This window comes from Coffea eugenioides, chromosome 9 (genome assembly GCF_003713205.1).
Source record: "Coffea eugenioides isolate CCC68of chromosome 9, Ceug_1.0, whole genome shotgun sequence".
Taxonomy (NCBI): domain Eukaryota; kingdom Viridiplantae; phylum Streptophyta; class Magnoliopsida; order Gentianales; family Rubiaceae; genus Coffea; species Coffea eugenioides.
In genome coordinates, this window is record NC_040043.1 from 840,264 (window position 1) to 865,395 (window position 25,132).

Genomic DNA, 25,132 nt, shown 5'->3' on the forward strand with positions numbered 1-25,132 from the left:
CATATCGGTCGCTGTCTCGGTGAGACACAAAATTTTAAAATATTTAATATTTTAAAATTTGTAAAAAATATAATAAACAAAAATAATTAAAAATTAGTAAAAATAATAAAAATTCAAGTTGATTCGGGATGATTCGCAGTGACTTGATGTGACTCGGCCGTTTCAATCGTTCACGGTGACGTCTCGGCCTGTCACGCATCTCGGAACGTTTCGGTCGTGGTATCGTCTCGGACTAGGCCGAGACAGAGACGACTCGGCCGAGTCTTCGAACCATGATCTTGACATGGATCAAGAATAATTTGGTATCCCTCTGTTACTGAACCTCACACAACAACAAAAGAAGATGAAGATGACTAGCGGCCTTCATCATCGAATGGGCAGGTTGCACACAGCAAAAGATCATTTCAAAGGGTTAGAGCACTAGCAGCAACAAAACAACGAATCACCACCAAACAACAGAGAAGTAACACCAAGTTATAATTATAAATACAGCTTATAGCATTATGTTCGTTTTAAAATTAACAGGCTAGCGGAACATAAACGAGCGAGTCTATGATGAGAATCATGGTAATAGCATTCCATTTAAAGACTACCAAAGTTGGATAATAGAAACACAGCACCAACAAAAATTACAATAAAAACTCACTCCAAAACGGATATAATTTCATCAAATCTTCCTTGCCTGTTCAGTCATTTGCTCCACTTTTTCCACTACTATTGTTGTTTACAGCCACTCTTCATTTCACACACCTCTCTTTTCCTTGCAAGTAGAAGCATCAATCAGCAATTCACTTTATCCTTCAAGCAAGACTAGGCTCTCCACAAAATTTTCAACATAAATCGAACCAAGCTTCCCAAAAATTTCAAGATCCTTAATTTTTCTGCTCTCAAGGTCAAATGAAACCAGCACTCCACTTGCAGGATCACTAACAAACATCTCATCCACAAACATTGTCACGAAAAGATGACCGTTGTTACTAAATCCAATCACATTCTCCATCCCTTCCACTAATCCAATATTATACAGCCTCTTCCACGACTCCACATTCCTATATTCCTTCATCACCCAAAGGCTATAATTGTTCTCATATCCATTGTACTTCATCACAGCAAGACAACCACCATGTTTCATAAGACACAAATTTGCAGCACGCTCATCCACCAAAGCTTCCGGTAAGAAGATCTCTATGAAAATTTCATCTTTCATATCAAACCCCATTATTGAATTCCCAAAACTTCCTTTCCTACGATGTGCAAGCCAATGCATAACCCCGTTGACAAATACCTGCGAGAGACAAAAATCGGTGATATAATACCTAGGACAAGTTTGAGGACCATGAGCCAAAACTTTCCAACTTTTTGTGCTAAGTGAATAAACCTCAACCCCAACAGACAAGCCATAAAGTCGATCATACACAATCCTCACAACTTTATAGTCAAATCCCTGAAAATCACAACCAAAACCAAGCAAAAATATTCTTGAACGATCCCAATAGGGCTGAATACTGGGTAAGGGCAGCTCAATCGACTTCTGTACTGAAGGGTTCCATAAAATTATGGGTTTCAGGCGAAACGTACCAAACATATCATCACACAGACAAACCAACCCATTGCAGCAGCCTACAATTCGATAACAACCCACCTTGGACTTGAGTGGAAATCTGATTTTGGAAGATTTATGGACAAAATCATCGTTATCAGGGTGCAAGGAGTAATGTTCTGTTTGGTCATTTCGACTATAGTGCCTGCAGAGCAGAAGAGAATGTTTTTTGTTGGGCTGATTCTGGATCTTTTTGAGGTGTGTGAAGATGAAATTGGGACTTGTGATGAGGCATTGCCAGGTTTTGGAGACTAAGATGAATCTGATTAGAGATTTGACTGGAAGCCTAATCAGGATCTCGATCAAGATTTCTTGAGGAATGTTTTCCATCTTGAGATATCCGCTGGCTAGCCTGGCTTCGGAGACTAGGGAACGATATTTACAGAGCTGTGGCTGGCATCCCTTTGACTTGGGATCCGTTGACCGTTGGCAGTTTGTACTTTTTAGCGTGCACTGTACTTGGAAGTCAATTATAGATTTATAGGATGAGAAGAAACGACGTTGTTTTGTGAAATGGATTTTCAGGAAAATCAACTTGTGGTTTCTGACTAAACAAAACCGCATCTTTGATCACCGTTTTACCTTTTTTTTTTTGGTTTACAAGGAGTTACCATTTCAAATTTAACACTTGCTTTTAATTTTATTATTTAAAAAAATAACTTTTTCAAATTATGATGCCAATTTAATGAAGGAATATTTTGAATTTAAATGATACTTGTATAAATTCATCATCTCAAGGAGACATAACAATTATATTTTCGTAAAAAAAAAAAGAGTTAAATTTCCAAAATAACGACTCTAATACCGGAGATAGAGAGAGGATCAATCTTATCTATACCCTTTAAAATTGGAAATCCAAATAGTCAACTTAATTGATCCCTTATAGTTGGACATTCCACGGTTCTTCAATCTAATCCTAAATTTATCTAGCAAAACAATAGATGTCGTATATTATTGTGACACACAGGTCCTTCTAGTTCCAAGTCCCTTGACTTTTATCCTGCCCTTTTCTCATATGTTGAGCAAAAAGCCTTTGAGAAATCTTAGTCATGGATGCATTTTCCTATTTTAATAACCATCTAGAATCCCTCCTCCTCCCATTGACTTTCATCTTTCCTAGGATTCCATGGAAGTTTGTTGGTTTTTTGAGGCATAAATTAAGAAACAACACCTTAGTGTTGCAAAAATGATTTATAAAAGACTTGTATGAAACTGAAAAATGAGATTATGTTATTCATTCATCAACTCACAATTTATAATGATTACTAACAAAATATCTAACTAACAATTATCTTAAAAATCTCAACAAAATATAATCTTCTTCTACTAGCAAATCTTAGCTAAAATATTTGTTAACAAACCAATAAGATTTTTGGTTAATAAATATCCTAATTGTAAGACTTATTCTTTTACTAACTAAATTATTTTGGTATCAAACTCAATATGATAAAATCTATAGGAAAAGTTAGCATATCTCAACAAAGTTATGTTTCTCACATTTTTGCAAAGCGTTTTTTGTTTTGAAACTAAGTACTGATGTCACAACAACTCAATTAAACCTTATAAAACACAAAGCTTTGTAGTTCATTCCCATACCTCAAGTAGTTCATAAATTTGGGCATTGAGCTTGCAAAATTTATGATTATATGAAGTGGGAGAGAAGGCTGGTACCATTTTACTTTGCACTACTTTATAATGAGTCTAGTGGTTGAAGTGAGGGAAGTTCAATAGTTTGTCATCAAAGAACACACAATTAAGCTGTCATTCTTCTCATTAACAATGCTGCGCGAGCAAGGTTAACTTAAAAAAGGAAAAATCATGATGATGTGCTACTTGATTATTATGTTTAAAAATACAGAAAGACTTGACTCACCAAACATAACCTTTTAGGTACCTATTTGACATTACATAAAATGAGAACATGCTCGATAGGAAAAGTGATAGCTCTTTTGAGAGGTGATAAAATCATCTTACACAAGGAGGGTCGTCCCACTTGACATTTATTTAGCAGTAGTAACGAAAGAAGCTATGCCTTTTTTGAAATCCAGATCGATCACAACCAACTAGAAGTGAAAAATTACAAATCTTGCCTGCATCGTTGGACTGCACCATTCATTCTCAGCCCTCAGAAGATGCAATACTTGAAGTCGTGGAGGAGAATCCTCTTGTCAGAACTGCAACTATGGAAAAGAATCATGAGATGGAAAGTTGCGCACACAGCTTTAGATTGTCTTGATCCATCCCTGCCCATGAAAAACTCAGCAACTGATCAAAACTAAACGAGTCTGTGGTACAACAACCTAATGAAGACATCGATTTGCATTTAAGGAGAAGTGTTCGAAAAACTGGTTGAGCAAATTCATCCTAATACGGTTTGGAAACTTCGCGACCAAATTAGAGAGAGCTCTATGGTACAATCTTTTCGCCTATTAAGTTTGATGTAATGCATACGGCAAAGTGTCTCCATAAACCCTTTCAGGATGCCACTTCAATCGGATGATACGAGTAAAACCCAAGCATTGACGTAATTCCAAAATGAAAACTTTGAACTTCATTGTAGCAGAAACATGCTTTGAAGAGAGCAGTCCTCGCGTTGAAGGAGAAAAAAGATCACGCCGAGGGATCTCCTGTACACAATTGTCTGTTCATGTGCAACATTAGTCTTTGGTAACCCACCTCCTGCCTCGGATCTGATAATCACCAAAACTAAGATCACTGCTACTCTCACCACCGCTTTCTGCACTGGTGTATCCAGATTTTCGACGGTGCTTCTTCTTCCGAACACTCCCAGTATCACTAATACTACCATTTAAGAGGGGATCATCTATTCCACGAATTACTCTACGAGATGGAGAATCAATACAGCTGTCGTCCTTAGTCCTCCTCTCTTTTTCATGCTTCTTCATGTTCTGAGAGATCTTATGCAGTTTCTTATTTATATGTGAAATTCCCTTCTCCATGGGCTCTACAGCTTGTGTCACAGTAAACTTCACATCATTCACAATCTAGATCACAGCTTAAAATCCCAGAATTAGAACTGATGAAAGATGTTTACATGAACAAAGAAAGATGCTAGTCCAACATGCATAAAGGGACAATAAGGTTAAAGGTGTCCAAACAAGTGATAAATAACTAAAAAAAAAAACAAAATAAAAGGCAGAGATGCTGCAAGGAAACAATGACATACACCAAAAAAGAAAAGTTCAGGAAAAAAAATTAACCAAGCATCAATGAGAGAATAGCATGTAGCACAATCTTTTTGTAAAAGAGTCTTTCTTCGAAAGCTTAAATCCACATTTACAGATAAGAGTTTGCATGCTTGCCAATTACTAAAATTAACATAGATCATCCTATACCACCCGCACCACAGCACAATGACCAATACACATGTTCTCCCATCTGAGAAATGGGTTCAACGAGACCACAAAAAGTAATTCCTTAAGGTTCAAAGGGCTGGTGAGGCAACAACTAATTCAGGGTCCTACATACTAACACTAATGAAATTCTATGTTATCTGATATTCCATTCAATGCAGTAACGTTTTCAAGTACATTATGGTCCTCAAAATCTACAAAACTCCATGAGCGGAAATCCTCCATTAACATGTGATCAAATCCCACAATCTTCCAGACAACCCGAAATCCAGAAAATGAAACACAACAAAGGGATATCTTACCCTACCCCAACCTAAAAATATATAAAGAGTAGATGAAGCAAATTAATAAAAGCAAGAAAAGCCAGACACTGGCTGAGATGACTAAAGTAAATAAAGAGTTTTCAGGCTATTCTTCTGTTAAACCCAGCTTTACTGAAAGAGATTACTACCATGATGATGATTATCCTTAAACAGAGCTTATGAACATGACTTATCAGTGTCTTGGTAACACCAAGGTAGCCTTAACTACCCAAAATAGCTTATCTCTGTTCCATGGAGAAGAAAAACTTACAAATTCACCAGCACCAACAAAAACGTCCTTAACGCTTTCTTTGATGGTCATTCCACTCCTAACATTAACTTCAGGTTGGGGAAGGCGCAATTTTGTAGGACGCTCACTGTCTCTAACCTCTTCAGGATCAACTGGATATTCACCAATATAGTCTCCAAGAACTGAAACACTTCCAGGGAAATAGTCTTCCATCAGCTCATACGGCTTTGCAGGGAACACATACAGATGAACCACAGAAGCGATGCCCATCTGTGCTGGATAAATACAAAGGCCTGTTAAACTTTCATATTTACTTGAAAATTTCAGCATTGCGTAGTCATGCACAACACAGTATAGGTAAGGGTGAACATGAAGCGAAAAATCACATTTTAAATCTGAATCCAAAAAAATCATCAGATCAGAATTATAGTTCCAGACATTTCAAGAAACTGAAACCAAGTGACCCAAAAAGTAAAGTGGAACTTCTAAACATGTGTTTGTCATAGCTGCTATTATGCTAACAAAACACCCAATGGACAGCAATTCTATGATCGAGGACTTGACAAAGGAAAAGGCTAATGTTCCTATGAATTCAAGAGCTTGTCTGACATGAATTTAGGAGGCCATTTGTCTTTGACACATATGTCAATTATTTAGCTCCAAAGATTTTCTATCATTCATTTTAAAGGAAGAAAGAGAGAATGAAAGGAAAAAAATCTCCTTGATCACAGCCTATTTCCATCAGCTGACCACAGTGAGCTGCAAACTCTGATTCCTATAGCCAAGAGGTACAAGTCAGTTTGCAATTCTATAAAGTACATTTCTATCAACAATCACATGGATAAAACACAAAAATGATTAGCTTGGAAATGCTAAATTGCAACAGTATCTATCTGGTAGACCACCATGACTTAAAGGAGGAATTCATGCAACTGGCATCATCTCCATGAGTGAGACATGACATGCTCCACCAACGAAGAAGCCACCAGGGGCCAAAAGAAAAAAAAGTCCCAAGCCCAGAAATAATCTTCTCTTTTTCCCTCAGAGACATAAAAACAAGAAATGAACAAGCCATCCATTATGATTTCGTGTGTTATTTCCAAGTTATGCTACATTAGGAGTTGACTTCATCCCCTCTTTCCCAGTTTTACAATGCACAATACTTACGCCTGCTAAAAATTTTTAGACCATGGAAAAAGTGAGCAATGACAAAATTGGTATCAGCAATTACCCTATCAACAATCTATAACTCTGGCCATCAATTTCGGCTAGATAAGGATGGTAATCATGAGAACTTTAAGCCCAAAATACCAAATAAGTATTTAAAACAAATTACATGCATGTGTTACCCAAGTACTTTTCATCAATCATGTCAATGAGTATGAGTATTATGTTCAAACTTTAAAATGAGAATAAAGTTGGGCAAATTGATATAAGAAGAAACTAATTAGATGGAATATTACCTCAATGCATATTATAAAATCTTGAACACTTGACTGGAACTGCAAAGCTTGAGCTATAGGGCTTCTTAGCAGGCCAAGATCATAGAAAAGGGCAATAAAGATACCTTGCCACCAAGTCAAGAACACAATTGACTTAAATGTCAGAAACTTGGCTAATGGCTTAATGTGTGCTAATTCAACCTTTGTGATGCTGTAAAATTGCACTAAGCAATACAAAGCCCACGATTGACTGAAATTTAAAACCACAGCCATATAGGGATACCTACAAGAATTATGAGGCAAACAAAATCAGAGCCATCATAAGTAATCACACAATGACTTCAAGAAGAAACAACTTCAAGACTTGAGAATGGTTCTACCAGGATATTAAGGGAGAAAATTGAAAAAAGTGAATTACATTTCCCCAATACTGATTATCTTTAACGTTTTAATGAAGCTACAACAATCTCCTCAAAATCAACAATTGAATAACTTTTAGCCACTTATGATAAGCTAACATCCAATGACTGAAGAACTTATGGAAACTGAAACCACACCAAAAGCACTCAGAGTAAAGGAAATCATTTTCTACTTGAAAATGTGGTTATCCACTCAACCAAATCTCACTCTATCCAAAATTTCTTCCCTGCTGCTGTCGGCACTTACTCTGCAGCCCTAAGGCCCAAAACTAGAACAGAGGCAAAGTGTAAAATTCAAACCCCAAATTAAGCCCCCTGAAATTTATGAAACCCCAAATTCAGACACAACCAGAAATTTTCAAAACCAAAATCACTAGAAATTAAGCATTTCAAATTTGTCAAAAGAAGCTATCAGACTTGCCATTGAGTACGTTGGCATTCGTGTGCTAATTCAAAAATCTATCTCCATAGGCGTATCTCTGCCTGGGTTAGTTTGATTTTATTTAGCTGTAGCATGCAATTTGTTATCACTTTAATCACATGTTGTGTTAGGTCATACTTAAGGACAAAACCAATGCAGTTCAAGATATTGACTTCTTACCCACAGTTCCATCTAAACTCTCCCTCACAATAAACACCAAAAGCTTCCAGAATTACTGCCAGAATAGCAGTAAATGCTTTTATAAGCATCTGCAAGAGGGGCAAAAAAAAAACCACTAAGAAAGGAACATCATAATTTTTATGACAACAAACATCAAAGATCCAATTCTGAGAAGCAAACTTACATATTGGACAATTCCAAACTTGATAACTTGATAAACCCATTGACTCAATTTCCACGGCTTCAGCAAAAGATTAAAAGGAAAGTGATGCTGTATTATTCCCCTTTCTGAGCCATGATCCAGTAAGGGCGTTTTGGAACTTGCACGTCCCTCCCTCTCCATGAACTCTATAGTCCTGTCCTCCCCACCTTCATCGGAAAATATTAAGAAAATGGAATAAGCCACTTTCAAAAGCAGAGATTAGATTAATTTTTGCTTAATTTAATATTGTCAATCAGTCCTTTACTATAAATAAAGAAAGAAACTAAACTTTTTTTGGGGACAGTTATGCATGCCAGCTATTCATATTAGAGGGGATAATAAACATTTTGATATAAACAAAATAAGATAAAGAATAACAAGAAAAATATAGCTATTATGATGAAACTTAAAGTAGGATGATGTGCATAATAACAGCACCAACACAAGTACAAATATCAAATTCATACCTAAACAGGCAACGAGATATCTCCCAAAGCAATACATTGCAAAGGACTCATAGCCATCACGAAGGATCTCAACATCAACACTGATTGATGGATTCAACAATGACACAAACTGTAAATGGTGTACACATAACAGATGTAAGAAGAAGTCTAAAGCAGCACTTAAGCACAAATAATGACAAACAGTCAAAACAGCTGAGGAGGTACCTCGGCTTGAGAATGGCAAAAAGGCCCAAAAGTACTTAAGTTTGAATAACTAGCCATAAATATAATAATTTTCTTTTAGAAAAATTCTAGCTGTCTAAGATTTGCTCCCACTCATTCTGAGGGAGATGAAAAGCTCATGATACTCAGGGAATAAAAGAACACTATATATGAGCCTAATTATATTTAAACATGCACAAGCAAATAAGTACCTACACTCTTTCAGAAGCACACTAACTAAGCAATAACATTCGTTCTTATATAGCTAAGAAGTAACTTTTCAACGCTATCTTATGCTATGATGTAAATGCTTATGAAGTATAGATAAAAACTCTCATAATAATCAGTTATAAGCAGTTAATCTGAGAAATCTTAATAGGGGTGCACAGGACCCAGATGCTTGTCAGCAGCTCATTAGAAAGTCGCCCAAATACTTAATGATACAGATAAAAGTGGAAACATTGGAATGTATTATAGGAAAACAAGAAAGTTGGTTGCAAAAATTTCAAACTGGAGCTTATCTAGATTTTATATGTAGGTTTATCTTGCTGTTTAAAATAGGTTCTAGGGTAAGGGTGATTTATTAATTGTCCAAATGCTTTGATGCACCAAATGCTGCTAGGATATTGTTATCCTTTCTGCAAGCCTAACCCAGCTGCATAAGTGCTCTAAAGGCAGCCCTGTGCTAATATTTCCTCATCCTGGAAACCATGTTTTCCTTGGAAAACGAATAGTTTTAGTCTCTCTCTCTCTCTCCCCCCCCCCAAAAAAAAAAAAACAAAACAACAAAAAAAAACCCTCACTTGTGGTTTTAAATATTTTGTATGCTCAGCTAGCAATGAAATTGCTCCACATGCTGTCAGAACCTTGCCTCCAACTCTTTCTTGAAGGACCAAACTCTGCCCCAAAAATACCTATATATTAACTGTCCTGTGGCAGAGTTATGACATCAAGAATGTTGCTTCCTCTTTTCCTCTTCTTCTTCTTAAAGTCCATCCCCATCACACATATTAGTCACCTAGATCAGCCTAAATTCCTCTCCACTAAAAAAAAAATTCAAAAAGAATTCAGCTCATTATGGTTCATAAAATAAGCTCAGCAACAGTGGAATTTTCTTATTCTTTAAAGCTCCAGAGCTGCTTCAAAATAATACAAATAAAAAAATGACTTTATGGAGTAGTCCCTCCTTCATTTAGTTCAATTCTTATCAAGGATCCCACATCACTTGGTTGAATTGATTTTCTTCAATCTTCATATTGAGCTGAGCTGGCGTTAATAGTAAGTCAACTTACATATTGATAATTACTACTCATTCATTTAAGTAGCAATACCTCCCCATTCCCAGTGACACACACAAACACTCTCTCTCTCTGACAGACACTTTCACACTGTCATACACACACATTATAGCTTCCAAGATCTCCACTACCTAAACCTCCTCTATCTCTCTCCCTTTCTCTCCATCTTTTATGCATGTAAAGGAAAATAAGCAGTCTCTCTCTCTCTCTCTCTCATACAAGATCAGCCAAAAAAATACTACCCTTTTTCAATTCAATATCCAAAGTCTATAAAACGTAAGAGCAGTGAATATCATTTTCTGGACATATATCAGCAAACAGTCAAGATAAAACTTTGGGATCATAAATAATTTCATTAATTCATACTTCCAAGATGAAAATACGTTTATCCTGAAAAGAAACAGACAGATCCCATATGAATCTCTACATAAAATTAGCTCGCTTAACTAGAAAAGATAGCATCAATAGCACAATAAACATGAAAAAAGACATGAGAGAAATACACTAAAAGGAGAGCCAAATCACTTTGTTCTGTGTTTGTTTGAGAGTAAAAGAACTGAGAGAAAGCCAGAGTTAGTAGTAATTAATGAAATTGTTGCAGATAACTAACTCTTGTCCAGAAAACTTTGTAGGACAAAAAATGCATGAGAGTGCAGGCAAAAAAAAATTTGTTGCTCCCCGTCAAACTTGATAAACACAAAGTAAAAAGTAACTATTTGCCATGACTTTTAATTGCAACTTAGCATCATCCAACGTGGATAGAGACAAACTAGTAAAGCAACTGCTATTGCAATACTTATGGTTCGCTAATAGCTAGGAAGATTAACCATTTATACAGATTCCAGAATCTCATCATAGCTGGAAATGAAAATTTGAAAGAAACAAGCCAAAGAGAAGCATATGTACATGCTACATTCACTCTACAATTCACACAACTGAAGTCCTCTACAAAAGACACCATTATAACTGATCACCAGTAATATACAATCCCAATAACCACTGTAGAATCTCTTGCACTTAAATCATGCTCAGAAAAGCACATGAAATTCAAGATCCTTACCTCTATTGTTATCCCTCTCTTCATTTATCATCTCCTTTAGTCAACAAAGGTTTTAGATTTTGATCTCTCCCACGACAGACCTTTAGACACAGCAAGATAGATGTATGCACATAGACATGTTCACTACACGGCTAAATCAATTAAAAGCTCCATCTCACTCGTATCACTTTATAGTTCAGAGCAAACGTGAGAACCACCACGCAGACCAAACATCTCCATAACAAATTTGAGTCTTTAACCAAGATCCATCCAATAAAGCAATAACAAACAAGCTTTGCAGCGTCAGTGAACGAAACCACAACATAGAACAACTGAATTGTACACAATAACCACACCATAAAGCAAAACCCAACTGAAACCGACACTATCACAGCATAATGCAGCTGATAATACATCACAACAGTAAAAACTGCATAATTCAGCTCAAACCACTTCCCAAATCTCCTAAAAAATCATTAAAGATTTCAACTTGACAGACTAAATAACTAAACCAGGGAAAAGAAAATCAACTTACAGATTCAACAGCATAGCAGGGCACCATCAATATGACTCCGATCAAAAACTTTTGCTCCTATTAACAAAATCAATTCCACCAAACAAATAAAACTAAATTCAGCAAAACCCCTCTCTCCAACTAACAAAAATAACCATAAACAAAATTTATTAAAGGGAAAAAAATGAAGAAAATGACCTCCGGATGTTTGTAAGCGGAGAGGTGTTCGAACAGTAGGTAAATGGAGAGAATAAGTGTGACGATGACAAAAACGCCGCCTATAGCAGCGGCCCATGTGGGCGGGGAATATGAGGATTTCAGCCAATTGAAGCAGAAAGATTGTATTATATTCTGCATCCAGCTGCTTTGAATTACTATCTACGATTTTCTTAGGTTTCTCGTTTTCTTCCTTATCTGTTTCCTCAATTTTCTGGCGATTGAAGTTTATCTTACGGGAATTTCATTGGGATTTTTGTGTGGGATTTGAAATTGACCATGGAAAGAATGATGAAGATGAAGATGAAGATGGTGACGATGATGTCAGATTGATTTTGGACAAAAGAGTTGAATTTGTATGAAGGGGGAAAGAAGGATAAAGGAAAGAAATGAGGAGACGGCTAAAAATAACAAAAAGGTTAATTCAAAAATGCACCCTCAGAAAGTGAATTAATCTTATTTTGCCCACTTATTGTTCAATTGGACCAGTCTGCCCCCCCTGGACTTTTCAATTTTTTTTTTTCTGGAGAAAAAACCTCTAGTGTATAACCTATCTATGTTAGACTATTGGGGAGGGGGAGCCTAAAGAGATTTTATGTTAGGAGCTAGTAGGTACACAATCCCAAGGGAGTGTTTTGGCACAATTCTTGAATTTTTTTTATTGCAGGTGGGATTTGAACCCCCACCTACAGCCCAAACAGGGTCTTAAGACCCACCTTGGTGCCCAAGGAGCTGGTTGTCAATAACAATACAATCAACTTGGCAAAACTTAAATTGAATCCAACATTGTTATTTTAGCTGCATATAATGCACCGAAATGAACGTGGATGCAATTTTTGAGTGATCTCATGCATACAAAAATTAAAAAGACAATTATACTCTCCAAAAATTATACGCAAGTAGATAAAAATTTTGATATGGAGAAAAAGATACTTTTCGATGTAAAATATTAGGGTAAATCAGAAGCCCTTTTAATTTTCTTATTTTAGATTTTTTAAAACATTGACATTTATTTTTTTTCTCGAAGCATTTAACTTGCATCCTGTTCGTTTTAAAAAAGTTAAAATATATACATATATATATACACACACATATATACACATATGTATATATATAGACACACATATGTATACTGCCTTCTTAACCCAAAAAAAAAAAATAGACTGGTCACACTGCCTCAAATTGCCATTCATAATCATTTGTGTCCCCTTATAACTGTCTTAGAGTATGCATGACCATGGTTCCATTTGAAACCGGAAACCGGACCGGAACTAGACCGTTTGGAACCTGACCAGAACAGAAACCAAAACCGTGGAACCAGAACCATGGTAGAACCTTGGATAAAGGTTCCACTTCTGGTTCTCTAAAAAATAGAATCAGAACCAGAACTGTCGGTTCCAGAACCGTTAAAAAATAATTAAAAATAATTAATATAAATAGTGAGATAATTAGAAAAAAAATTAGTTGTGTTTAATAGGTTTTAAGAAAGTTTAAATTTTATGGGCTTTCTTTTTTATGGGTTTTGATATTTCATCTCAATTTCAATGAAAAAATCATGTATTTTCTTTTCCATTTAAAATGATTACCATTTGATAGTGTAATGTATTTTTTAATTTGACAATGTAATGTACTTTTCATAAAATTTGTATTATCTATTTATTACATTGTACTTTGTAGAATAATAATAAAATTAAACTATGATCTTTATTTTGTATTTATTTTTTTACATTCTATTTGAAATTTTTATATTGATATTAAAATTGGTAAGGATAAGGAATTAAATAAAATTATATACAACTATACGAAACCAGAACCAGAACCAGGACCATAAAAAACCGAAATCAGAACTATAAGGAACCAGAATCAGAACCAGAACCATCTTAGATGGTGCGGTTCTGGTTCTACCTCTTTGAAGAATCAGAACCGACGGTTTTGGAACCGTGGCCATGCCTATCTTAGAGTATACTAGGAGGTATAAACCGCGCCCTGCGCGGTGGCGATAAAAATGTGTATGCCCAATTTAGTATAAATAACTATGAAATACAATATTAAAGATACACCTATATATACGAGAACATTACTATTATATGAAAGATAAAGAAACTGGAGTAAAAAAATGTAACATAAGACCAAAAGAATCAAGAGATTACTGCTTGCGCACTTAGCTAACAATCTGCCAGTAATTAAAGTTCACAAAAGAAAAGAACCAATGTCTTGAAGGACAGGTTTAATTAAAATTCCCAAAAAAAAAACTCATGAATTGAAATGGTTGCCTCTCCGGCAAGCAACTTTGAATCTCATCCAACAACCCTTTAACATAAGCAATTAAAATGTAAGAATCCATTGATATCCCGAAATCTTTTCCTTGTTTTTCAGGAATATCTCTTATGGAAATGACTTCAGTTCCAGTAGACACATCACGAGGTCCAATCTCAATACTTAGAGGTACTCCCTGCAGAAAAGCTAGGTTAATTTCAAAGCACAATCGTATTACATTCAACTGTAAAATAGTATTTCTTGAGATCCACACACATAACTTCCAAATATGGAATTATTAATAGCAACAGCAGACGTTTCAACATTGAAACTTCATTCCCTCCCAGAAAACAAAGCCAACGATCACTGAAGTAGCTCTAGTTGAGCTGGCCTTCAATAGATATCACTTGACTTGTTAATTATTCAAGCCAGTCTTCAAAAAGTTTTGGTTGAGCAAATCGCAATTGGAACCTAACCAGTCAAGTTGATTTTTTTTTCAAACTAATTTTAAACAATAACTCTAGATGCTCAAGTGAAGTGAAGTAAGGTGACAAGTCTTCAAAGTAACCAAGCTTGGTGAGATATATTATAATTAACCTTCAAGAATCTTAAAGCTCCAAGGAAGTTAGTTTAGATGTAGTCCCGCGCTCGTTAACATTCTAAGAAAAACAATCATTTGAAATGCTTGTGGCCATGCATTTGGAATTTTCCTCTCCCTAAATTTCTCTTATTCTCACTCATGCTTTGGCGGGAGAAGTCCAATGGCAAGATAGATATTGGGCAAGATACAGAACATCTATAGAAGCAGGCAAACCTTCCATCTCCTAAAAGTTATATTTCCATCCAGGTGTTCTCTGATCAGAGTCATCAACCTTGACGTTTATTCCAGCTGCTTGCAGAGTTTCTTTCACTGACGATGTCGCATTAAGAACTCCAGTTCTATCACCTGCTTTTTTCCATATTGGGACAATCACAAAGCGAAAAGCAGTCAATAATAGGAGCTATTCCATCTCAAGAAAGACAATTTTTAATGCACATAGCCAGAAAAATAAAAGGGCTACAAAAGCAAAGAGCTGTTACTTCACTACACTGATGAGTCCAATTTCTGGACCAAAATCAAAACAAAAGTTGCAGAACTAATGTGAAATGCTAGAAATACAAAACCTGCACGAGTTTAGGAAACCAAATAATGATTTAAAAAAAAATCAGCTTTGCAAAAATTAATCAGCCCATTGAGTTCAAAATACAACATCCATCCCCAGCCCCATTCACTCTATCTTTTGAGCAGACCCATTAGCAAATATAGTCAGTAAAACAACCAAAAACGTGCAATAGGCTCAGAAACAATTAATCAGTCTCTGTCAGAAGAAGATTCTCCTCTCCATGCATGGGGGCTCATAAAACTCTTTTGCATGAGTTTTATGAGTTCAGAACAAAACACAAAAGAGTTTTATTTTTTTTGGGCGAGGGGCAGCCTTTTTTTTTGGGAGAACAAGACAAATATTAAAGGGCGGGGGACAAGAAGGAAGAAAAAAAAATTGCAGTAATTATGGTAGTTTAAAGTAAGGCTTAGGTTTGTTAGTAAAAGTCAGGCAGAGATGAGAGTACCGCTATGGCTGCAGACCCAATTGCATTTGAAGGGAAGAATGAACCTCAAATGCAATCAGGGTTGCCTCGCCAAGATACGGCAATCAATTTAAAGCCTGAAATACATCTAATGAAACCAAAATCATATTATCATAGCCTAACTGAGAACAAAATAAATTAGCCTGTTTACAACTTTCATCTGCCGTAATACTCCAGCCATGGAGCTACACCCTTTTCCAAAAAAATCACCATCCATCTTTGTAAAAACCTAACAAGAAACAAAAGGAAACATGAAGAAATATTCAAATCCAAGGAAAAATGAAGAGAAAATTGCTCATGAATAGACACATTTATTCACAAACATGTATAAAGTACTTCTAAAAGCATTTTATAAGTCCTACAATCATCGATCTAACTAAAACAGAGCTCAAGGAATTAAAAAGATAAGAATACATACATAAAAAAAATTAGCAAACTTACTCAGTGAAGGAGAACGTAGCAAAACAAAAGCACCAAAAATTTCCTAAAAAGAAAAACACACGTATTAAAAACAAGCAAATTAAACAATAAGCATAATATCAATCTAAATATTCCACAAGAGAAGAAAAATCACGCGATTCAAAAACTGTAAAAATTGCTCACTGTAAGAATTAACAACAATATGGAGAATAGCATAGATAAAACAGAAATAGATGATTTTAGTTATATCAAGTCTAATAAAAAGAAAGAAAAAAAATGTCGACGGTAGAAAGTGCTGGAAAAATAAGAAAATTTTGAACAGATCTACAATGTATCTGGAAAGAAAAGATGATTGCTTGAAACCAGCACCAACAGAACTCGATAATGTTATTTTCTTGACAGTCATAGTCCATCTAGACAGAAAGCATATGAAAAAAGAAAATTTTTGCTCCATGGCCAGCTAAAAAAATAAAAAAGGAAGACAGGCTCAGAACCGTGGGAGAAGTCAATGCTACAAGCGTGATTAAGAGCTTTAGAGGCCGAATGCGTAATACGAAAAAAATAAAAGGGAAATGCTTTGGAACGAACAAAAGAGGAGCAACGCAAAAAAAAGGCATGCAAAACATAATATCCAGAGATAGGCAAAAAAACAAATTAAATGCATGAGTCAAAACTTATCTAAAGAAGCAGATCCCTAGGTGTAAGGATTGGACTAAGTGGCAACATAACAAGAACAGAGAATAAGAACAAAGCACAAAAGAGTTTTTTTTTTTTTTGGGACAGCCTTTTTTTTGGGAGAACAAGACAAATATCAAAGGGTGGGGGACAAGAAGGAAGAAGAAAAAAAAAACCGAAACAGGCTAGAGACCAAAAAACACCACATGACAAAACGCACAACTACGCATGATGTACATGTTTTCGAGTTTGAAAGGGATAACAACTGGAGCTTCCAGGAACGCAGACCAAAATCAAACCCATGTAGACTAGACACCGGAACAACCAAACAAAAAGCAGCGCAACGTGGAGAGCAACAATAAAAAAAAAAAAACAACGAAAAAAAGGGCAAGATCGCACCACACCAGATAGGAAAAAACAGAACGGCTGCGGAAGGGGAGGGAAAAAGGGCTGAGGGAAGTAGCAAAGGACGGAAATATCAACGGTAGGCTAAAACATATAGAGAAAAGTCACGACGAAGCACGTTCGTCAGCGGAAAGGAAGGTCAAAACGTACCATGAACAAGAAGGAGGCGAACCAAATGAACGGCAAGATCGTACCTCTCCAGAGAGCAAAATAGGAGCCACTTGAAAAGGGAAACAAAGGAAAAGAACAAAAAAAAAAACTTAGAGGGGAAACTAACAGTGAAGACCGCACCTCATCGTAAAGGAAGAACAAGGAAACTTATAACGGAGGAGGAGGAGGAGAACTGAACTGACGGCAGCTGATCTGGAACACTGAAACCCAGAGAATGCGAGGGACAGAGGTTCGATGGTCGTGGCGCGGCTCGAGAAGGGGAACAAAGAACTAAGAAGAAAAACATCAGTTTCAGGCTAAAGATCACGCAGAAAACCAACAGCAAAGTCTGCAGCTCACCGGAAAGGAAGAAAAGGAAGAAGAAGAAAACTCACAACGGATGAAGAGGAGGAGAACCAAACGTCTGGACCATTGCGCAGTAAGGATGAGAACGCGAGGGACCGAGGCTCGATGTCTCAACAGGTTCCTGTACCAGGGCTTGAACATCCGGATAAGCAAGAGAGCAACATTGCCCAAAAGAAGGAGAGAGAGAGGGCAGGGGGAAGAAGGGCATGTGATACTGCCAGATAGAGAAACAAGTCTATCAACGCGGCAGACAACACAGCAGGAGGCACATGGGATACTGGTATAGGAGAAGATGATAACCCGGCGCGCAATGCGCGAACAACATAACGCTCTCAACCACATGCGCGGCACGTGAGAGGACGACAAAACTTTTGGCCGAATTGTGTTTGCACGTTATCTACTTATGTTGAAAAGGTAAACTTGATTTCTTGTTCCGTCAAATTATAATCAAACTTTGAGCATTAGCTCAATTTGGGACAGAATGAAGTTTTTTAACTCTTTGAAACATGAGCAAGAGTTTGTAATTGGTCAAGAAGGCAACTTGCTGAACAAAAAATGCACAGCTATTTACTATATCTTTCAATTTTTGGCACAAATAGCATGGGCAAAGTTTGTTTCCCATGTGGTGAGAACAACAAAAGGACAGGCCTAAATTAATTGGATCTAGTTTTTGTGTTCATTTATGGCATATATCGTTTGCAAATTTAAATCCAAAAAGTTTTCGAGTAAATCTTATGCACACTAACTGACAGTGTATATATTATCACCATTAGATCAATGATACATGTGTAAAAATTAGATTTTAAATTCAATTTTTATATAATTATCATTCATCCAAAATCGACGGTGTATACACTGTTAATATATGAAAGATTAATCCAAAGTTTTATGACAATGACAACGAATTATGTGTCATGATCAGCACATGAAGATTTTGGATCCTTTCTATTCTTTGTGGGATATAATGTTTATTGATATTATGTTGTTTGTCTCAACATTATTGCAATCTTTGAATTTGGGATCTTTTATATTCTTTGTGGGGATATAATGTTTATTAATGTTATGTTGTTTGTCTGAACATTATTGCAATCTTTGAATTGTATACTTTAATGTATGTCAAAAGCTCAATTATAATGGATCCCATGATTCTGGAAAAGGTATATCTCTCTTGGAATTTATAAAACAATAAAAGCACGTTCAATTACAACCATCAGTACGAACTGGTTCCCACTTTTAGCTTCCCTTGGATCGGACTACCCATTTTCCATTTTTCCCTCACCAGGTATACAAAATAATGTGCTACTTCTAATTTTTCCTAGTTTTATTTCTTCCTTGTTTAGATTCCCGAAACTCATAAATTTCCGCATTCTCCTTCTACTGTTTGACAATTATGAATTAATTAAAAAATCGACAGAGCCTATTTTAAGGTGTACTATTTAGAATATATTTACACCTTGAACATTTTTAATAGACAACCAAAGTACATTTTTCTGGGAACAACTAATAACAAACACACACAGATATATATATATATATATATATATCCAGTTTTTTATTTTTATTTTTCTTTGCACTAAAAATGATGGAAAAACTTTTGTTTACCATAAATTAAAGAGGCCATCTCTTCCTTATGTCCTTACAGAGGGATTCACAAGAAAAAAGGTGTGAGAAACGAAGACAAGATGGTATTAGATATTAGTGATCTAATTCCCATTGACGGCAGAATTTTATTAAATCTCTTAATGAAGAAAAAAAATTTGAAGTGAAAGTTTCTTAGATTTGAAAAGAATAAAGAGCAAAAATAGTTACTGAACTATTTAACATTTATTTTTTGTCATTAAACTTTTTTATTCAGTCAAAATAAGCATTCAACTAGTAAGTAATATATTTTTTTATCACTCAACTAATAAAAGCCTTCATTTTGTGGTCATTGAACTAATGAAACATAACTTTTCGATCATAAAATATACATTTACAATTAGTTGAATGACAGTTTTGGCTAAATAAATTATTTACAAGCCAATATAGCGAATTCTAAGTAGTTTAATCACAATTTGTGATATTTATTCTTTGAAAAAATGTCTTGGCCCACTCAATAGAAAAAAAAACTAAGAAAAGTCAACCTCCTTAATTACCAAAGGAAAAGTGGAAATCAGTTCGTAACTAAGAAGAGAGAACGATCCAATAAAAATGCATCATTAAAGAAAGCATTGACAATTCCTGTATATGCATGCTATTATTAACAATTAAAAATGTACAACTCAGTAAACACGTTTTTATTAACAATTGAACTTTCTTATGTATCATTTAACTATTGTGATTTTGCCGCTTAATTGATCTATTAGTCAGGTGGGGATACCAATGCTGGGTCAAATTTGACCAAGAAAACAAAAAGGAAAAAGAAAACCATCTCATCCAGCCAATCGAATTCCTTTGTGATGAATTTTCTATTATCTTTAGGCAATTTGTAGTGAATGGTGGTCCATGGCTCCATGCTTGGCAAAATTTATTGGAGGGCAGAAACGTATAAGCAAATTGAGTCTTGTTCTGTCTTTTTCCGACAGAGACAGGATATCTTTCCTCTCCGATGTTGATAGGATCTTGAGCTGGCATTAGGGTCCAAATGGACTTATAGCCTTTAGTCTCGTGGCCTTGGCAGCTGCCCCAAATCAGTTCCTCGGACTTGGTTAAGAATGTTTGCAAATGTCCAAACACTCCAATTTTGTTTCTTAAAATCGATGTCTTACTCTTAACCGTTGCGTACTTTTTCAAGTCACTCCTGATCGTCGTGTTTGTGTGATATTCTATGTACGTTTCTTGCAATTCGATCCCTTCTGCCTGTTTTAATTTCAGCTTCTTCCAAGCTGCTAAAATGGACTTCAAGAATGATGATGAAGATGAGGGTACTGCAACTTGTAGTAGATTTGAGAAGCTGAAGAAATCAGAAGATCAGCAAGATTTGTTGAGTGGCTTGCCTGATGAGATTTTGCTGCATATACTTTCCTTTCTACCGTTAGAGGATGCTGTAAAGACGGTCCTGATTCGAAGATTTGGAAACCTGTGGCGCAGTATTCGAATTCTTGATTTTGATCAGTGCCTGAACCATTCCTGCTACAACGGTCCTTATTGCAATCAAAAGCTCATGAACTTGATCCATCAAGTAGTGAAATTCAATGAGAGCAGAACCCTGGAGAAACTGCGTCTAAAGTTCGCTTTCCACAAGGGTTATGACAGTATTCTTGAAGATCAATGGCTGAAAAGTACTTCTAATGAAATCGATTCGCTAGTTCGTTTTGCAGCAAGCAAGAAAGTGAAAGTTCTTGATCTTGATTTACTGGGGTGTGGTTTCATTGAGCTCGTTGAAGATTACTCTGTCCCTGATGTTGTTTTCAGAAGTGATCACTTGATTGAACTAAGGTTGGCCGCTTGCAATATCGAATTGCAGGGAGAGATTAGTTTGAAATCGGTCAAGATCTTGTCCTTGAAGGATATTGAGTTGAATGATAACATGATGGAGAAGATCTTACTTGGCTGTCCATCACTTGAAGATTTAACTCTGATAGGTTGCTATGGTTTGACAAATTTGAATTGCAGCAACAATCCGAATCTAAAGAAGCTGAATCTTGTTCTGCACTTGGGGAAGACCTTGACAATCTCTTGGAATACTGCATTATCAGTGGAGAATTCTAAATGCTTAGAGGGTGGTGCCAAGCAATTGAATCTACCATCAGCTATTGATGCCTCACTCTTCATTGGCTCAAGATTCAGGTGGGAGAGAAAGAAGCATAATGAGGTTAAAAGGCAACTCCAGAAGTCCAGTTTTTGCAGTACTTGCACACCATCTTCCTCCCCTTGCATTTTGGTAAGCTTTTGATCTGTCTCCTCTTCTTGCCTTGACCATTCATTCCTTTAGGTTAACTTCAATTTGCCTTCTTTAAAATGTGGACTTCAATCACTTAATTACACAGAGCAATTATGCAGAGCCAATTTGGCCTATTAAGTATTTGGATTAATTAGATCTTAAATGCTCCTTCAATTAATACGTGTTGTCAGCTGGATAGATCTTAAATTCATCTTAGCTTTGATTTTCAAGGTTCCAGAATCCTTCAGGTTCAGCTGCTTGAATCCAAATCCTTTGAAGATTTTTGTCTATGTTCTGAATGCGTTGAATAATCTACTACTTACCTCAACTTTTGAAAATAGCACAACCCTTGGAATTTTTTTTTTATTTTTTTTTTTGTTGTAGACAAAATTCAAATCTTCTAGACACTCATAATAAATAATTATCTTGGCTTGGATATAATATCAAGAATCTAGACTTTTTGACATCTTAGATTCTTGTTTGTTATGTTACTCAAATTTATTGTGATATTCTATGTTTGAGGTTTTTTTTTTTTTTTTTTTTAGGTTTATAACATATATATCCCCTTGGGTACTTTATGATAGGCATGAAGGAAAATGACTTGACGAGGAAAGCGAGTGGAAGCAATGTGCAAGTTACTTTTCAGCACCTCAAGAGTATATTCCTACCCCAGTGTTATGTCACATCAAATGGTGAATTTTCTGCAGCTGTTTTTGGATCAAATGGAGTTTTTTTGCCTTCGAGGAGACCTCGCAAGCAACTTATCAAAATTATAGTGAAATAATTGATATCAAATGCAGATCTGCAAGAATTCTCCTGGAAGTTAATATATTTCCTAGATGAGCTTAGCCCATGTAGTTATTCTAATTTATTCGGATATACCAAAATCAATCTGCAGTCTTCATCAGCATATTTATTAGTCATGAGTAAGAGAACATAATCGTATTATTATATATATATAATTAAAGTAAATCTTATATATATTAACAATATATACACCATCAAAAATCATTAAAACCATTGGAAGGGAAGGGACAACAGGAGATGCTAATTGGATTTTTTTTTCTTTTGGGGTATTAACAAATTGGATTTTTAATTTTGGGGGTATTAACGATTTTACTTATACTATGTGTTGTTACTAATTAATTTGAATCCTATGCCCAAACTACTGTTTAAATTATTCAGAGAGCCTAAATTCAATATTTGTCGAGTGCTCAGAAATGGTAAATGTGTTGTTAACTCTGGAATATAATTGTCCATCATAGTACTTGGACTTGGCATCTTTCAAGCTCTACCTGCAGCGTCAGTGAACGAAACCACAACATAGAACAACTGAATTGTACACAATAACCACACCATAAAGCAAAACCCAACTGAAACCGACACTATCACAGCATAATGCAGCTGATAATACATCACAACAGTAAAAACTGCATAATTCAGCTCAAACCACTTCCCAAATCTCCTAAAAAATCATTAAAGATTTCAACTTGACAGACTAAATAACTAAACCAGGGAAAAGAAAATCAACTTACAGATTCAACAGCATAGCAGGGCACCATCAATATGACTCCGATCAAAAACTTTTGCTCCTATTAACAAAATCAATTCCACCAAACAAATAAAACTAAATTCAGCAAAACCCCTCTCTCCAACTAACAAAAATAACCATAAACAAAATTTATTAAAGGGAAAAAAATGAAGAAAATGACCTCCGGATGTTTGTAAGCGGAGAGGTGTTCGAACAGTAGGTAAATGGAGAGAATAAGTGTGACGATGACAAAAACGCCGCCTATAGCAGCGGCCCATGTGGGCGGGGAATATGAGGATTTCAGCCAATTGAAGCAGAAAGATTGTATTATATTCTGCATCCAGCTGCTTTGAATTACTATCTACGATTTTCTTAGGTTTCTCGTTTTCTTCCTTATCTGTTTCCTCAATTTTCTGGCGATTGAAGTTTATCTTACGGGAATTTCATTGGGATTTTTGTGTGGGATTTGAAATTGACCATGGAAAGAATGATGAAGATGAAGATGAAGATGGTGACGATGATGTCAGATTGATTTTGGACAAAAGAGTTGAATTTGTATGAAGGGGGAAAGAAGGATAAAGGAAAGAAATGAGGAGACGGCTAAAAATAACAAAAAGGTTAATTCAAAAATGCACCCTCAGAAAGTGAATTAATCTTATTTTGCCCACTTATTGTTCAATTGGACCAGTCTGCCCCCCCTGGACTTTTCAATTTTTTTTTTTCTGGAGAAAAAACCTCTAGTGTATAACCTATCTATGTTAGACTATTGGGGAGGGGGAGCCTAAAGAGATTTTATGTTAGGAGCTAGTAGGTACACAATCCCAAGGGAGTGTTTTGGCACAATTCTTGAATTTTTTTTATTGCAGGTGGGATTTGAACCCCCACCTACAGCCCAAACAGGGTCTTAAGACCCACCTTGGTGCCCAAGGAGCTGGTTGTCAATAACAATACAATCAACTTGGCAAAACTTAAATTGAATCCAACATTGTTATTTTAGCTGCATATAATGCACCGAAATGAACGTGGATGCAATTTTTGAGTGATCTCATGCATACAAAAATTAAAAAGACAATTATACTCTCCAAAAATTATACGCAAGTAGATAAAAATTTTGATATGGAGAAAAAGATACTTTTCGATGTAAAATATTAGGGTAAATCAGAAGCCCTTTTAATTTTCTTATTTTAGATTTTTTAAAACATTGACATTTATTTTTTTTCTCGAAGCATTTAACTTGCATCCTGTTCGTTTTAAAAAAGTTAAAATATATACATATATATATACACACACATATATACACATATGTATATATATAGACACACATATGTATACTGCCTTCTTAACCCAAAAAAAAAAAATAGACTGGTCACACTGCCTCAAATTGCCATTCATAATCATTTGTGTCCCCTTATAACTGTCTTAGAGTATGCATGACCATGGTTCCATTTGAAACCGGAAACCGGACCGGAACTAGACCGTTTGGAACCTGACCAGAACAGAAACCAAAACCGTGGAACCAGAACCATGGTAGAACCTTGGATAAAGGTTCCACTTCTGGTTCTCTAAAAAATAGAATCAGAACCAGAACTGTCGGTTCCAGAACCGTTAAAAAATAATTAAAAATAATTAATATAAATAGTGAGATAATTAGAAAAAAAATTAGTTGTGTTTAATAGGTTTTAAGAAAGTTTAAATTTTATGGGCTTTCTTTTTTATGGGTTTTGATATTTCATCTCAATTTCAATGAAAAAATCATGTATTTTCTTTTCCATTTAAAATGATTACCATTTGATAGTGTAATGTATTTTTTAATTTGACAATGTAATGTACTTTTCATAAAATTTGTATTATCTATTTATTACATTGTACTTTGTAGAATAATAATAAAATTAAACTATGATCTTTATTTTGTATTT

The 25,132-nt window shown here is 35.5% G+C and overlaps 3 protein-coding genes across 4 annotated transcripts; 1 reads left to right on the forward strand and 2 right to left on the reverse strand.

Annotated features, from left to right (window-relative positions):
- Nucleotides 1-793: 793 nt before the first annotated feature.
- Nucleotides 794-1,611, reverse strand: LOC113783188 (F-box protein At4g22390-like). The gene is made up of 3 exons (XM_027329254.1): nt 1,579-1,611; nt 1,379-1,444; nt 794-1,285 (listed from the first exon to the last, which is right to left on the reverse strand). Exons 1-3 carry the CDS (start codon nt 1,609-1,611, stop codon nt 794-796), a joined length of 591 nt encoding a protein of 196 aa, XP_027185055.1.
- A 1,785-nt stretch (nt 1,612-3,396) lies between these two features.
- On the reverse strand, nt 3,397-12,278 carry LOC113781940 (protein LAZ1). Of its 2 annotated transcripts, XM_027327818.1 has the most exons (8): nt 11,908-12,278; nt 11,731-11,787; nt 8,658-8,766; nt 8,173-8,357; nt 7,989-8,077; nt 6,990-7,251; nt 5,548-5,796; nt 3,397-4,605 (listed from the first exon to the last, which is right to left on the reverse strand). In XM_027327818.1, the coding sequence occupies exons 1-8, from the start codon at nt 12,064-12,066 to the stop codon at nt 4,258-4,260; spliced, it is 1,458 nt and encodes a 485-aa protein (XP_027183619.1). In that variant the 5' UTR covers nt 12,067-12,278; the 3' UTR covers nt 3,397-4,257. The 2 variants fall into 2 exon arrangements, with proteins under 2 accessions (XP_027183619.1, XP_027183620.1); XM_027327819.1 differs by lacking the exon at nt 3,397-4,605 and having other exon boundaries at nt 5,648-5,801.
- An 8,187-nt stretch (nt 12,279-20,465) lies between these two features.
- LOC113783161 (putative F-box/LRR-repeat protein At3g28410) lies at nt 20,466-22,533 on the forward strand. Its single transcript, XM_027329227.1, has 2 exons — nt 20,466-21,685; nt 22,270-22,533. Exons 1-2 carry the CDS (start codon nt 20,630-20,632, stop codon nt 22,273-22,275), a joined length of 1,062 nt encoding a protein of 353 aa, XP_027185028.1. The 5' UTR covers nt 20,466-20,629; the 3' UTR covers nt 22,276-22,533.
- The last annotated feature ends 2,599 nt before the right edge of the window (nt 22,534-25,132 follow it).

Excerpts from the sequence above, each read along its gene's own strand:
- LOC113783188 (XM_027329254.1), bottom strand. The coding sequence starts at position 1,611 with ATGGGTTGGTTTGTCTGTGTGATGATATGTTTG. Across the intron at positions 1,445-1,578 it reads TCTGTGTGATGATATGTTTG|GGATTTGACTATAAAGTTGT; the intron begins GTACGTTTCGCC and ends TGTGATTTTCAG. Across the intron at positions 1,286-1,378 it reads GCTTGTCTGTTGGGGTTGAG|GTATTTGTCAACGGGGTTAT; the intron begins GTTTATTCACTT and ends TGTCTCTCGCAG.
- LOC113781940 (XM_027327818.1), bottom strand. The coding sequence starts at position 12,066 with ATGCAGAATATAATACAATCTTTCTGCTTCAATTGGCTGAAATCCTCA. Across the intron at positions 8,358-8,657 it reads ATATCTCGTTGCCTGTTTAG|GTGGGGAGGACAGGACTATA; the intron begins GTATGAATTTGA and ends TTTCCGATGAAG. Across the intron at positions 5,797-6,989 it reads ATTTTATAATATGCATTGAG|ATGGGCATCGCTTCTGTGGT; the intron begins GTAATATTCCAT and ends TATCCAGCACAG.
- LOC113783161 (XM_027329227.1), top strand. The coding sequence starts at position 20,630 with ATGTACGTTTCTTGCAATTCGATCCCTTCTGCCTGTTTTAATTTCAGC.